The following is a 14,020-nucleotide window of genomic DNA, read 5'->3' as shown; positions in this document are numbered from 1 at the left end:
TTATGGGTATCTGCCCAGTAATGGTTTTGCTGGGGAAGGGACATACCTGAGATAAGGTATAAAGAGTTCAGTAGGAGGAGGTTAGTGCCTGACCTCTGTGGTAGACAAAGTATAGAAGGATTGTGTTATTTGCCAATGTTTTCTTTTTGTTTTGATCCAGGATCAGTGTAAATAGTTACTTGTTGAAAGAACAAGCTTACTTTTGTTCACAAATAAAGTTTTAAATACATTTTTGGTTGTGTGTCCTCCCTGTTTAACATCAGCCACTCGGCACACCTTCACAAAGTCACCTTGGATAAAGGCTTCTGATAATTGTGTGCAAGCAACAAAACGTTTGATTAAAGCATCACAAGGAATACCTTGGATTCCCATATTTGACTGTTTTTATAATAAAATCTCAATAAACAATAAGTCATGCACAAAATGTTAACACAACTGAAATTGTTGGGGGTTCTTTTCATGCCTTGTGTCCCACCTCATTCGCAGCATTATCATGCATGGAATATGAACTTCAAGGGACTGCAACATTTGTGCAACATGAAAAGCTATCTTCCCTTTAACAATTCTATGTCATTGAGACTCCAGACTCTAGAGTAGAGCTGAGTAAAATGTTTTCTCTCACACTTGGCTCATATCCCTTCCATTCTTAAAGATAAACCTCTTTGGTCATCTTGCACCTCTAATCAACCAGTAACTGCCACCAGATAATCTCTCCATTATGTCTGCATATCCTTTCCATTTAAATATTGCAGTGTTTTCCCTTCTGGTTACTGCTGTAAGAAGATTCCTTGTTTTGCCAACAGCAGGGATTGTGAAATGTAGATGTGACGGCACATTTATTGTACAAGTTGAAAAACTCCTGAATCTGCCTTGCAATCACATTAAAAGGCAATAACAGAACTGCTCTGCATTCACATACATTAAAAGAAATGATGATACAGTACTAAGGCCTGTCCTTCCAGACATATATGATCATTGTTATGTTCCCCAAGGACAAAACACAACAGAAGGTGATTTATCCTTCAGATGTGTGTGCTTGTTCCACCTTATTAAACAGTGGGAAGCAGCCTCTGCAAGAGAACAGGCTGCCCACCTCTGCAGTGCTCATTTCTTACACACCTAGGCGCCATCATTATTGGTCAGCATGGTTTTGTAGAATGTATTCGTGCAGAACTGACTTTTCCAACAAGGCTGTATCACTGCTAATTTTCATTTTAATTCTGCTCCAAAGTTCTGACCCTGGTGCTATTAAAAACTAGACCGCAATTATAGTTCTGGACATGACAGGAAAAACTACTGTACAAACCACCCGAAAATCAAACAATCACAAACATCAGCAAGTTTCTGGCATTGAAACAATATATTAAATGAACTCCAGACAATCTGCCTTTGGAATTGTAGTTGGGAAGGATTGATTGTACAGCACAGTAATACCCAGTTCACATTGCCAGCTGCAGCCCTACAAAGGGTGTTTCCACTGCTTGCCACATCAGCTCTGGCCAGCCGCAGCTGCTTTTTCTGGCCTGGTTTGTTATATAATACCCGATGTGACCAGGCCTGGCCACAAAGTAACTACGTCAGCACACAGCCCCAGCCTGCAGTGGAAACGAGGCACAAGTATTGACTCTGTCTATGAACTGTATTCAACTGCTCATCCAATTTTGATGAAACATGGTAAAGCCATGCTATCAGGCGTCTATCATTTTTAGGATACTGACTGACAGCAGCTCTGTTTTTATTTACAGCTGCTTCAAGGGTATGTTAACAGCTTTTTAGTTTCAATGAGTGCCAGCAAATCAGTGCCCCTCACCGCTGCTAAATCCTGATGGGATGCTGCAGTACAAACTGAAGGGAAAAATAAAGAGTATTAGGGAGCTACAGCAATGCTTTTGTCAATCAAACTGCCATTCTGTGGATAGGCTGATAAATACCTCATTAACCTGGACCTTGTACTCATGCAAGCCTAGTGTACGTTCTGTCAGTAATACACACCATGGTTAAAAAAATACTGTAAGTCAGTATTATAAAAACACAAGGAGCTACAACCCAGATCCCCACTGTGCCTAATATCAAAATAAGTTATCATGCATAATACTGATTAGTGTAATAAACAAGTTGGGTTAGATTCTCAAAGCTTTTTACTCCAAATCGCCATTATTACACGTTATTTTCAGAAAGGAAACAAACGCATCCATTGAAGTTACCAAACCAGATATAAACAACTCTATTAAGGCGGCTTCAGCTGTTTCAACTTGCAATTATCCAGTCTGTCCCATCGAAAACTCCTTGCGATTTGCCGCTTACTTAAATATATTCCAAGGTCTTTGGACATTCACAGCAAAGGTTAGTTTGCATGTCACCAGACCTCAGGATGTGATCAAGGCAAAATCAGAGCTGCTGCTCTTACTGGATGAGGTGGGATTCTTACCGGAGACATTGCCTCGTAATTAAAGTGCTCGCGTAACGTTTCGTTAATAAGGTTAAATAAGTAGATTGTTTCTCGCACGCGTTTACCGGAAATTTTTCTACGGTCGAAGTTGACTCCGCAACGAACCTGACCTACTCACCCACCCCTACCGAAAAGGTTCACTAAACAGAACTTGTAATGTGTGAAAAACCCGACCCCCAATAACATAAGTTCGAAGTCATCCACGTTGTCACGTAACGAGCGTTGCTTCGCAAGAAAGTGCACAGCTGAATTTAACATTATTAATATTGACATAATTTAATATATATATAGATCTATATATATATATATATATATATGTGTGTGTGGTGTAACATACATTTATATGTGTATATATTATATATATATAAATTTATCTATATATATATTTTAATTAGCACTAGCACGATTCTGTAGAATACAGTACTTCACTTCAAAAAAAAAACAACTAAAAATAATAATAATAATAATACTTGAATAAGATGTTTCTACTTTTAAAACTACCGACAACATACATACATGGTTATATGTGACCAAAGTCTTTATATTTATGCCAATTAATATCTGTGTTTTTAAAGAACATCTCTTCATTAAAAACGGAACTATCGCATGTTCATTCCAGTCAAGTCTCAACAAGGTTTACTGCAAATCAACAAACCTTGATATTGCTTATATTCAAGCAAGGGGATCATTTCAGCATTTTTTCACCAGAGATGTTACAGCAAAAGTCAAATGCAAAAAAAAAACCCAACCTGTTTTAAAGCAGAATTGTTTTGGAATGCTTTCTATAGCAAAATTGACTTTGACAAGGTTTTCTTAGAGGCTGTCGATTTGATAAGAATTTGAAATTAGCATATTGTATGTTCTCCTGTCCCCAGACTTTTAGCGTATAATTCCTTAACCTATTAAATGTAACACACACACACACACACACACACACACACTGAGGAGGACCACGTTTTACAGAAACCACTACATGTGGTTCATGAACGGGTTTAACATCCTTTTAGCCATCTTACACACATTACAGTGTTAATACACCAATGCTGTGTGCAAAGTCACTTTCAATCTGCTGGACACAATGGAAAGTCAGAGGGGAGCCCTAACCCTCAAGCAACTGTGTAAAACCATACTGATACCCAGGAACATCACTACAGCTTTACTATTCAGGGTTATTACAGGTAACTATCAGCGGGTCTACTGCAGCTGTTTCAGTCACATCAGTGACACCAAGAGACTCATTTTTACGTGGATTAGACTGTCTATATTAAGAGGCAAACCATCAACAATAACAGACTAATTCTAGAAACAGCAACAAAAGGTAAAATGTATTGAGGGGGGGGGGTTCGTATTGAACTAATGAATATCACGCACAAGCACTTTTAAATGGTAATGCTACACACAAGAACAGAGGTAGATTTCAAATGGTTTTAATACAACTCACATTGAAACAAAATGTTAACTGCAGGAATAGCAATAGGATAAACATTGCTTAATTAGTCAGATCGGAGATTGTTACAGTACCTATTCACTGCAGCAAATGAAGCACTAAGTACCGTGCAAAGCACACTACTGAGAAAAGTTACACCTCTCTCTCTCTCTCTCTCTCTCTCTCTCTCTCTCTCTCTCTCTCTCTCTTTCTCAAAAGCACTGGGGAGGAAACAGATTAACTTAGGCTGGCAGGAACCCTCATGAGAAGAAAGGGTATTATTGTACATAAAAAAGGAAGTATCAAGTGAGCCAAAGAATTTGCTTACTATCCGAAGATACCTTCATAAATGATGGAAGATATTGCTCAGTCTTCCTTCTCTGCCACCACATGTGCTTCAAACCCTATTAAGGGATCTGTTCACAACACCTATCATACGAGATTAAAATGAGATTGCATCTTCCGGTTTAATTCGAATTATCACCTGATGAGCAACATTTTGAAAATATAGGCTGAAATGTGTACAGACCAAAGCTCCCCTTGGGGTATGTAAACAAACATACAGATACTAGTGCTGGGACAAACATTTTAATATTCAAACAAGCACTTCTTGAAATGTGTCCAGAGGCAAAACAGACCCCATTCCTGTGCATGTGTTCCAGTAACAGCGCGTAAAGCACTGGCACTATAATATAATGTGCAAAGGAAAACACTGCACACTTATCTAAGTAACTACTTATTTGTGTGTTCAGAAGGTAATTTGTTCAGGTACTGTACCAGGTTTCAAATTGTTTTTTTGGTTTTTTTGGGGGGTTTTTTTTTTTTTTTTTTTGGGGGGGGGGGGGATTAAGTATAGTGTGCTGTCTAAGGTTAGAGCAGATGTCCTCCCTCAGGATGGACATCAGATCGATAGACAGATAGATAGATAAGAATACGAAACTGGACTCTGTGGGAAACGTCAGCTTAAAGAGGCTCTAACCCTAAATTGTGAATTCAATTTTCACCAGGGATGAAAACAAAGACCCAGTACAAGCACATCCAGATTTCAGCATTCTTAATGACTATCCACCACCTCCAAGTACTGTAACAAGCTACACAAACAAACAAACAAACAAATGGACTGGCTAACCCTAAGCAACTAAAACCATACGTGCCCTGATCTTTGCTCTGAAAAGGAAACACATCTCTAGATATTGTTTTGCATATGAAGCATCCAGCACACCCCTGTAATAATAATAATAATAATAATAATAATAATAATATTATCTTCACATCCTGATGTCAGAAGACAACCCTTCACCAATTTCTAGCTGCCATACTGATGTCTGATTGAAATGCCTTGCAATGCTGTAATACGCCGTGCCGCATGTGCGCGGTTACAGTATGTCCTCTCTTGCAGAACACTAACCAAACCAAGGTTCCATCAGCAACCACACATCCACATAAATGCAAATGCTGCATTCCTTACTCTGCCTATACGCCTTCAAAATCAAATACACGCAGTGAGTCTAACTGCTACGCCGAATGAATTACCCTCACTTTACCCATAAACCTCATCACGAATTCTGTATAAATAAGACATTACAGAATTAACCGAATCGCACAAAAAGCACCACACTGTAAAATAACAAGCATACAGTGAGTGCTTCGTTCTATGCCAACCACACTAACGTTTCGCCACACTAGCTTGTCCCAATAATAATGTATCTGAAAGGGAAAACCTACTGTACTTTACATACTGTACATGCATTTTTCAATCAACAAGTCACTTAACACACACATCGTGTACTGGTTTATATAATTGCGACATCATTTTCTTAGTCCTTGTCCATAAGACCGGGCGTTGATGTGTTGCTCCGATCTGGCAGGTAAGATAAACGCGCTTGGCGTGTTTTACTTACCGAATGGTTAACTCCCCACATTAGCACACTCAGCAGAGGGTCGCTGGCTCGGAACAGCTTCACTTTCTGTGCCACAAAATGCTTCTTCTTTGTCTTCGTTTTACTCGCAATCGATGAGGAAATGCTGCTGGTCGTAGCCATTTTTCTTACACGTTTGTGCAATATTATTAACAGTTATCTTCCAAACAATACTGCTATGTGTATTGAATCTGAAGTGTCAGTCACAACCCGCTGTATCAAAGTTTTGTTTTTTCTTAAACACTGCTCTGCTTGCTTGCACGAACAAATCACTAGCCCAATCAGACAAGTTTTCTTTTGCAGCAAAGGCAGCTGGCTATATTCTCTGCTTACAACTAACTTAACAGTATTGCACAAATTTTAACTACCTGGACTCACGTCTGCTAACCATGCTATCGATATTCTACTGACATATTAAATGACAATCTTATAACTGAAAATGCGTGTTTTAAAACAGCGGAGGTTTCTTCAGCTACACGCACAAGACAGCCAGATTGTCAGTACCTATGGGCTTCCATGCCCCTGCACACCCCTCACTGCACTCCTTCTCCAAGACGTTCGGTTTCAATTTTCTTTTTTTGCACTTTCCTTGACGGTTCACTTGGGTAGATGATATTTATATTAATAATAAAACAAAAATCCGTATTGCATTCGTTTACAATGTTGAATCTTAAATGTTAGACCCACAGCTTCCCAGCGCTTCCGGCCGGGTGCTGCTGAGGTGACTGACAGTACAGAGGGGCGGAGGCGAGGACTCCAACACGCAAAAAGATTGGTATTAAGTTTCTCATACAGGACTTTACAGAACAGCATCGGGTCGGCTAAAACATTACCACACAACATGCAAAAAAAAAAAAAAAAACATACATATCCCACGCGAAAGTAAAACAAATATTACAAAAAATGTAAAATAGAGTGAATATTAATAATTACTTGTTTAGTCTCAGGGCCTTTTTTTTCAGCAGCTGACTGGAAAACACTGTTTTAACTGTCGACACAACTGAATCTGCTTTATGGGTTCTTGCTTCAAAAAGGCCAACTCAGAATTGAGCCCTTAGCTTTTAATAGCTCTTAGTTCTATGATATACATTTGATTTGAAGTCACTCGCGGGTCATTGCCATAGGTAACTTTAAAATACACTTCAGTGTGTAGAATATCTCAAATGCCCGTGCATGGATTAATCAAAATCGGATATTAACAATCTCAAAACACAGATGAGACGATCGGGCACCTCACAATAACAACGTGTAATGTGTGGTATTGTAAATGGAATGCAGTCATTTAAATGAAGTATTTATAAATAACTAAGAATTTACCACAGGAATGAATCAATAAATCAGTTGTTCTCTTTAGATTTTTAAGGCAGACTATAGATATTTTTTGTACATGTTATATTCAGAAAATGATCAAATAATATTATGCTGCTGTAATATATTTATAATATATTTTTAACATGATTACTTATTTATTTATTTGCTTAGTAAAAAATACTTCCCTTGACTTTACCCATAATTATATTAGCAACGATAATAACAATAAAAAAAAAGTAATGGAAAAAATGGCATTAAAATGAAAAACCAAAATTATTTTTTAAAAAATACATATTTAAAAAATAAAGCACAAACACAACTTGGCCAGAGACTAGAAACAAGTTATAATATTTGTGTGTTCAAAAAATGACACCAAAACGTGTGTGTTTAATGATGGGCAGGCCAATTTAACCAATTACAGGTTCGCTAATTATGAAATAAAGCAGTCACCAAGCTGACAGAGGTTAGCAGGGAGACAAGGAGTGCTGTACCTGAACGTGACTTAAAGTCATATGCCAACGCGCGTCTTTTTCAGCACCTGAGCAATTGAAAAGGTCTGGGATCCTATGAGTCAGAAGCACCCCCAGCAGAAGAGACTATTGCACTGCTTTGACGAAGCTACGGTATCATTTAGCCACTTTTCACACCTCTCAGAAATTAGACCAGGTTTACTCATGTTTAGAATAGATAATCATTTTTTTCAGCGTGCTGTTTTCTTAATGTTGATTAGTGCTTAATTTTCCATTACCATGGCTAAATGTCTGCAGAGGGAGTGAGACCGTTGAAAATTGAAAAGAGCATGTACAATATTTTTCACAATGTGAAAAGACGAACAGTACCATTTGCTGCCTTATTTGTATATATAGATATATATATATATTATATATATTATCCTTTATATATATATATATATATATATATATATATATATATATATATATATTATATATATATATATATATATGTATATATATTGTGTGTGTGTGTGTGTGTGTTTGAAAAGACTTTATTGCTAAATACAGTGATGAGTGCTGCACTGTTGTTATTTTCATGAACTCCAGAAAAGTCGAGTAAAATAAAACAATTGAATTACCAAAGGTATTTTTCTGAAAGGGCTGTACATGTATAATCTGTAGTACCAAATATTAAACAGCTATTAACTGTGTTGTGTAACAATACTTTTAAGTACCAGTAATGTTGTTTCTGAAAACAGAACAAATGAGCCATTTCATGGGGAAAGGTATGTAGCAAATCTCAAGTCTGAGACCATTTTCATTGCTGCTGCTGCTGCTGCTTTCTTATCCTTGTGCTGTGATTGGATGCACCCACAACTGCACCCAATCAGAAGTCTGAATGGAATGCTCAAATTCTAATGCGCATGGTGTCAGTAGAGTTTAATGTTGCCACAGCAAAGTATTTGCATGTTTTACAGTTGTTTAAATGCTGTACACAATTCCACAAGCACTTTAACCCAACTGCAGCTTAAACATTGTTTAATAATAATCTTTGGAGGGGGGGGTTCCATACAGTATCTAAAAATCAGTAGATAGAGGCAATACTATGCAAAGGGGTGGGTTATATGCTACATGCAGTATGTAATGCCTAAGGCAGTACTCTGTTTGTTCACAGTATAATAATTATAGAAGCAACACATTCTAAGTGTTGAAAGAAAGGGATCTTGCAGTGTGTCTGCATTCCAGTCTGCACCTTCATAATAACTCAAACACAGAATCCAGGCAGCGGAGTGATTAAACTAGCAACCTCACTGTATGGACTATGTCTGTGTTCAGGTGCTTTGATCCGAGTCCAGGGGCTGCTCACCTGTCCCTCTTGCCTGCCATACGTCCTGATTTTCATTACATGAGAGTAGCTGTGGCGGTAATATAGGAGCCCTCATTGCCTGTCCTCCGACATGTAACGTGGTGTTCCAATTGACCCAGTGTTGATGGCTGAAGTGTAATGCTGCTTGCAGGGATCAGCCTATTTGTGGCTTCCCTGGCGCATCAGCACACACAACAGCGGCGATGCTGGCACCAGGGATCAACCAACGTGGAGCCGTCTGGAATGTGCTGGGTGGGGCACTTCACAGGGGTCATCAGGTGGGCAGTATTGCATCTATTGCATTTGTTGAGAAGATATGAAGGATAGTTTTTTTTTTTTTTTTTTTTTTTTTTTTTATTGCAGCCGTTAGAAAAAAAAAAAAAAACGCTTTGGCTAATCTAGCCTGGCCTTCATGTGTCTATGGCAGGCAACTAGAATAGGAGCGCAGTTTGAAACAATGTGATCTCTGTGCTGTGCTATCTGTACAATGAAGCTATTTGTTCTGTGTGCTGTACTTGTTGTACAATGAAACAATGTGTTCTGTGTGCTGTACTTGTTGTACAATGAAACAATGTGATCTGTGCGCTGTACTATTTGTACAATGAAACAATGTGTTCTGTGCGCTGTACTATTTGTACAATGAAACAATGTGTTCTGTGCGTTGTACTATTTGTACAATGAAACAATGTATTCTGTGCGCTGTACTATTTGTACAATGAAACAATGTATTCTGTGCGCTGTACTATTTGTACAATGAAACAATGTAATCTGTGCGCTGTACTATTTGTACAATGAAACAATGTATTCTGTGTGCTGTACTATTTGTACAATGAAACAATGTGTTCTGTGCGCTGTACTATTTGTACAATGAAACAATGTAATCTGTGCGCTGTACTATTTGTACAATGAAACAATGTATTCTGTGTGCTGTACTATTTGTACAATGAAACAATGTGTTCTATGTGCTGTACTATTTGTACAATGAAACAATGTGTTCTATGTGCTGTACTATTTGTACAAATACAATAGGATATACAAAATGATTCAAAACAACAACAAGAATATATTAGTTCAGATTACTGAAATAATTGAGACCTGTACTGAGCTGCTCTTTAAATGCCCTGGATTATTTTAGAATATTAAACTGGTAAACCTCATTGACTGCTGGTTAGCCAGTATTGCTACTTGTAACTGTTTAAGAGGACTTTGTCATTGGTGAGAATGTGTGCACATGCAGCCTCAGGTTAATGCTGTATTGCCTGTGGTTGTAACCACACAGACATAAACAAACCCCATTGTGTTTGAAATGGCCTCTTTAAATTGCCATGTTATCTCATAAAGCACATAAAGAAATCCAATCATTTGACTGATTTGTATATGAATCCTCTTGATAATGCATAATGCTAAAAAAAAAAATGGGAAACCCTTGCTACAATCTCGACAATAAACTGGGGCAGAGTCATAAAAGGCATTTGATTGCCTGTGCTTGTCAATAAAAGTAGGCTGTATGCCACCATAGTGTACGTTTCTTCATAACTAAGCAGCTGTAACGAGGTGGCCCCGTGGTGCGGTATATCTTTGTAATAAACACAGGCAGGATACTTTAATTGTGGTGTTCTTTATTCAGTTCCCTGCCGTCATATAACACAAAATAAACAAAACAAACAGCCTACCTTCTTTAGAAGGTGTTATCTATACTTGATCACTTGGTCTTAACTAAACACAGGATGGCTAAGCCATTTACCCGTAACAAAACATAAAATCATTGAAGTATATACCTAGCAAAGCTCTCACTTGTTTTTTTGTTAAGTGGTCGGGGCCAGCTCTTGATGGCCTCAACCTTGTTAAGCTGGGGCTTGACTATGCCGTTGCCCACCACATACCTCAGATACCGGGCCTCAGTTAAGCCGATGTGGCACTTCTCAGGGTTTGCCGGTAAACCAGCTGCCCGGAGGCTATTTAACACTTCCTCCACCTTCCATAAGTGTGTTTCCCAATCTTCTGAAAAAACCACTATGTCGTCTTAATAAGCAGATGCATACTCTGTATGGGATCTTAATACTTTATCAATCTCTGAAAGGTTGCGGGTGCACCATGTAGCCCGAAGGGCATCACAGTATACTGATGAGTCTGTCACAAGTGATTAATGCAGTTTTTTCTTTGGCAGACTCTGTTAACTGGATCTGTCGATATCCCTTGGTGAGATCTACATGGGGCATTGGATAAGCATCGAATTTGGAGACTTTGTTCAATTTTATAAAGTTGTTGCAGAAACATCACGTACCATTAGGCTTTGGAACCAAGACTATTGGATTTGTCCATTCACTAGATGATTCCTCTATCATTCCCAACTCAAGCATTTTTTTAACTTCAGTTCTCACCTTGGCTCTCTTAGCCTCTGGTACTCTATATGGCCACAACTTGACTCTGACCCCAGGTGCTGTCACAATGTCATGCTTGATGACCTTTGTTCTTCCAGGAAGGACTGAAAACAAATCACTATTTCTTTTAACAATTTCCCTTACCTCCTGGCCCTGAATCTCATTTAACTTAGAACCAATATTTATTTCACACACTGGTGTACTAGTCTCTACAGTTTCTGTTTCCCATACTGTCATCACCATACTCAGTTCCTTCCATGAGCAGATTAACATGGTATAACTGTTACTTTTTCCTACGATCTGGCTGGCTGATCTTGTAATGGACTGGCTCCCCCACCCAGAACATAAACCGTTCCCCAGACTACAGGTAACTTCTTTTAGATTGTGTTCTCTCTCCAGCCACATGTACTCTCCTTCTGAACAGACTACTGAAGCAACTGACAACAGTGTGCCCTTGTGACAGGGAAGCATCACAGCCCAAGCTGTTACCAGCAGGAATGAGACCCAGAGACAGAAAGCTGCAGTGTTGCTAGTGTGCATGTTTATTAACAAAACAAACATAAAAACAGGAATGAAATAAACTGCCACAAGGGCCAAAATAAAATGTTCAAACAAAAGAATAAATCAGCCTTCACTACAGATACAAAACAATACAAAAACCACAAACACCTCACCCTCACAAATGATTTTTTTTCCTTTTGTTCATGTGGCCACTCCCCAATTAGCATAAATAACCTAATTGGGGAATGGCCACACCTGTGATTGCTGGCAGGGACAGATTTAACCCCATCCCTGCCAACCTTACATTCCCACACACTATTTACAGCAGCAGGGCTTCTGCCCCACCACAGCCCTAATTACAACATTGTAATGTAGTTACTCTATAATTGCATGTGTGATTGCATGATAATTACATTGTTAATGCACACCCATGTGTGGAAATAAGGTGTCCCCATTTTTCATCATGTAATTAAAGTTGGATTGTAACTACACCACAACATGTATCATTAATGTGTAGGCAAAGACACTTATTGCATTTTTTATGGCAAAAATAAAAACAGTTGATATTCGTGAAACTGTTAACAAATAATGTAAATAGCTTAGTGAATAGGGCCAAACGTACCACCTGCAGTATCTCATTGTGATGACATGAACTGCAGTTGTTTCTGTGAATCTATACAAAAGCTTGAATAAGCAGCCTTTCTTTAGTGTATTGAATGCACTGTAATCGTCTTTTTCATGTCTTTTATTAGATATAGTGCTTTTACTGCTGAATGTTAGATAATAGGAATGAGTGCAGTACCTCAAGGATGTGGGTGCATATAACCCTGATGATCTGTAATCTCTTTGATCATAGTTTAGCTTTATTCCACACGCGCTCACATGCACACAGTTCAGTTTCTCTTCTGTAAATAACAGTGTAATGTACACATTTCTTATCACATCAGAGCAGATGTGTTCAGTGCCTTGTTCTGTGGCTCAGAGACTGACACAAACTATTAGAGAACAGTGGCCATGCAGTTTCTATATTTAGATGAGGAATGACATTGCAGATACATACACACACATTGTTCAAAAACAAATGTACGCCATCATTTGTTCATTGCAGTGAAAGATGACCAGCGGGTAGATTTAGAATAAGATAGAGCCTCCATTGGTCTATTCTTTCTACTGAGGATGTCCACCTCATTCTGGTTATTCACTTTTGTCACATATTATGGGTCATAGAAACCACCCAATTGTCTGGCTATTCGGCAAAGTAAAGATTGGTGTATATCCCTTCAGGCCCGTACCTCAGAAGGCAACAAAAGGTCTAAAGAAGCCCCTGGTGCAAGTGCAAGACAAAAATAAGTGTTGAAATCAGGCTTTCATAATTTGCCAATAAGTCATTACTTAGCCTACAGAAAGACAATCCAAAAATAACCAATGAAAAAGTGTTGGGTTCTTATACAGATACAGATTGGCTTACAGTAGCACGTACTGCATTCGTTTAATGGTCTGTTGTTTTGAGTGGCGTCATCTTTCCTATACTGCAAAAAAGGGTGTGCTGTTTCCTTTCCTACTACACTTCTATTGTATTGAAAGAGTTAAGGCACAATGGACTAGGTGCACAACTAATGGTATCCTCTTGGATATTTTCCTATTGTGAATGCTAAAGGCATTATGCAAATACTCCTGTGGAGTTATCAGATTTGCAAATATTTACATACTCCAGGTGTCTATGCTAGAGGAAATGCAAAAACAACAATGAATAATTTCCTTACTGTTACATGAAAATGAGAGCTAGCAAATTATTCATTTCACACCTTTCTGCTTTCTGGAGAAAACACCTGTCAGCCAATCATTTTTCCCTTATAAAGGGTTACGGCCTCTTATCAGTGCATTTCAGTTTATAATATGTTTTGCATAGCTTTCATATGTAAAACATATGACAACATAGGTATAAATCACATACAAGTATAGGGTCCTAATGTAAAGACAACATTTCTCAAAAGAATAAATCAATCTTACCTAAATAATACATTATTATCTGTTGTGTGGTTGATGAATTAATTCAAGTCTGGTATTCATGACACTGTTACAGAATGATGCTGACAGTTTCATGCACACAATATCTGTATTTATTCCTTCAACACGCTACATAAAGATTCTGTAACAGAATTGTACCCTACCATGTGTTTCACAACTCATTTACATCCTCTCTGTTGAGCCA

General features: G+C 38.2%; 1 protein-coding gene across 2 annotated transcripts in view; it reads right to left on the bottom strand.

Annotated features, from left to right (window-relative positions):
- Nucleotides 1-6,643, bottom strand: part of LOC121312453 (phosphatidylinositol 5-phosphate 4-kinase type-2 alpha-like) — a 73,867-nt gene extending 67,224 nt beyond the window's left edge. The window contains exon 1 of one of the 2 annotated variants that reach the window (XM_041244258.1): nt 5,777-6,643. In XM_041244258.1, the coding sequence (XP_041100192.1) occupies nt 5,777-5,917 (141 nt within the window). In that variant the 5' untranslated portion in view covers nt 5,918-6,643. The remainder of the gene's footprint in view (nt 1-5,776) is intronic. The other variant, XM_041244265.1, reaches the window with a different exon arrangement.
- Between the last annotated feature and the right edge of the window lie 7,377 nt (nt 6,644-14,020).

The sequence above is a fragment of the Polyodon spathula genome, chromosome 3 (assembly GCF_017654505.1).
Source record: "Polyodon spathula isolate WHYD16114869_AA chromosome 3, ASM1765450v1, whole genome shotgun sequence".
NCBI classification, from domain to species: Eukaryota; Metazoa; Chordata; class Actinopteri; order Acipenseriformes; family Polyodontidae; genus Polyodon; species Polyodon spathula.
The sequence above is the reverse complement of the archived record's forward strand: the minus strand, read 5'-3'. Positions and strand labels throughout refer to the sequence as shown.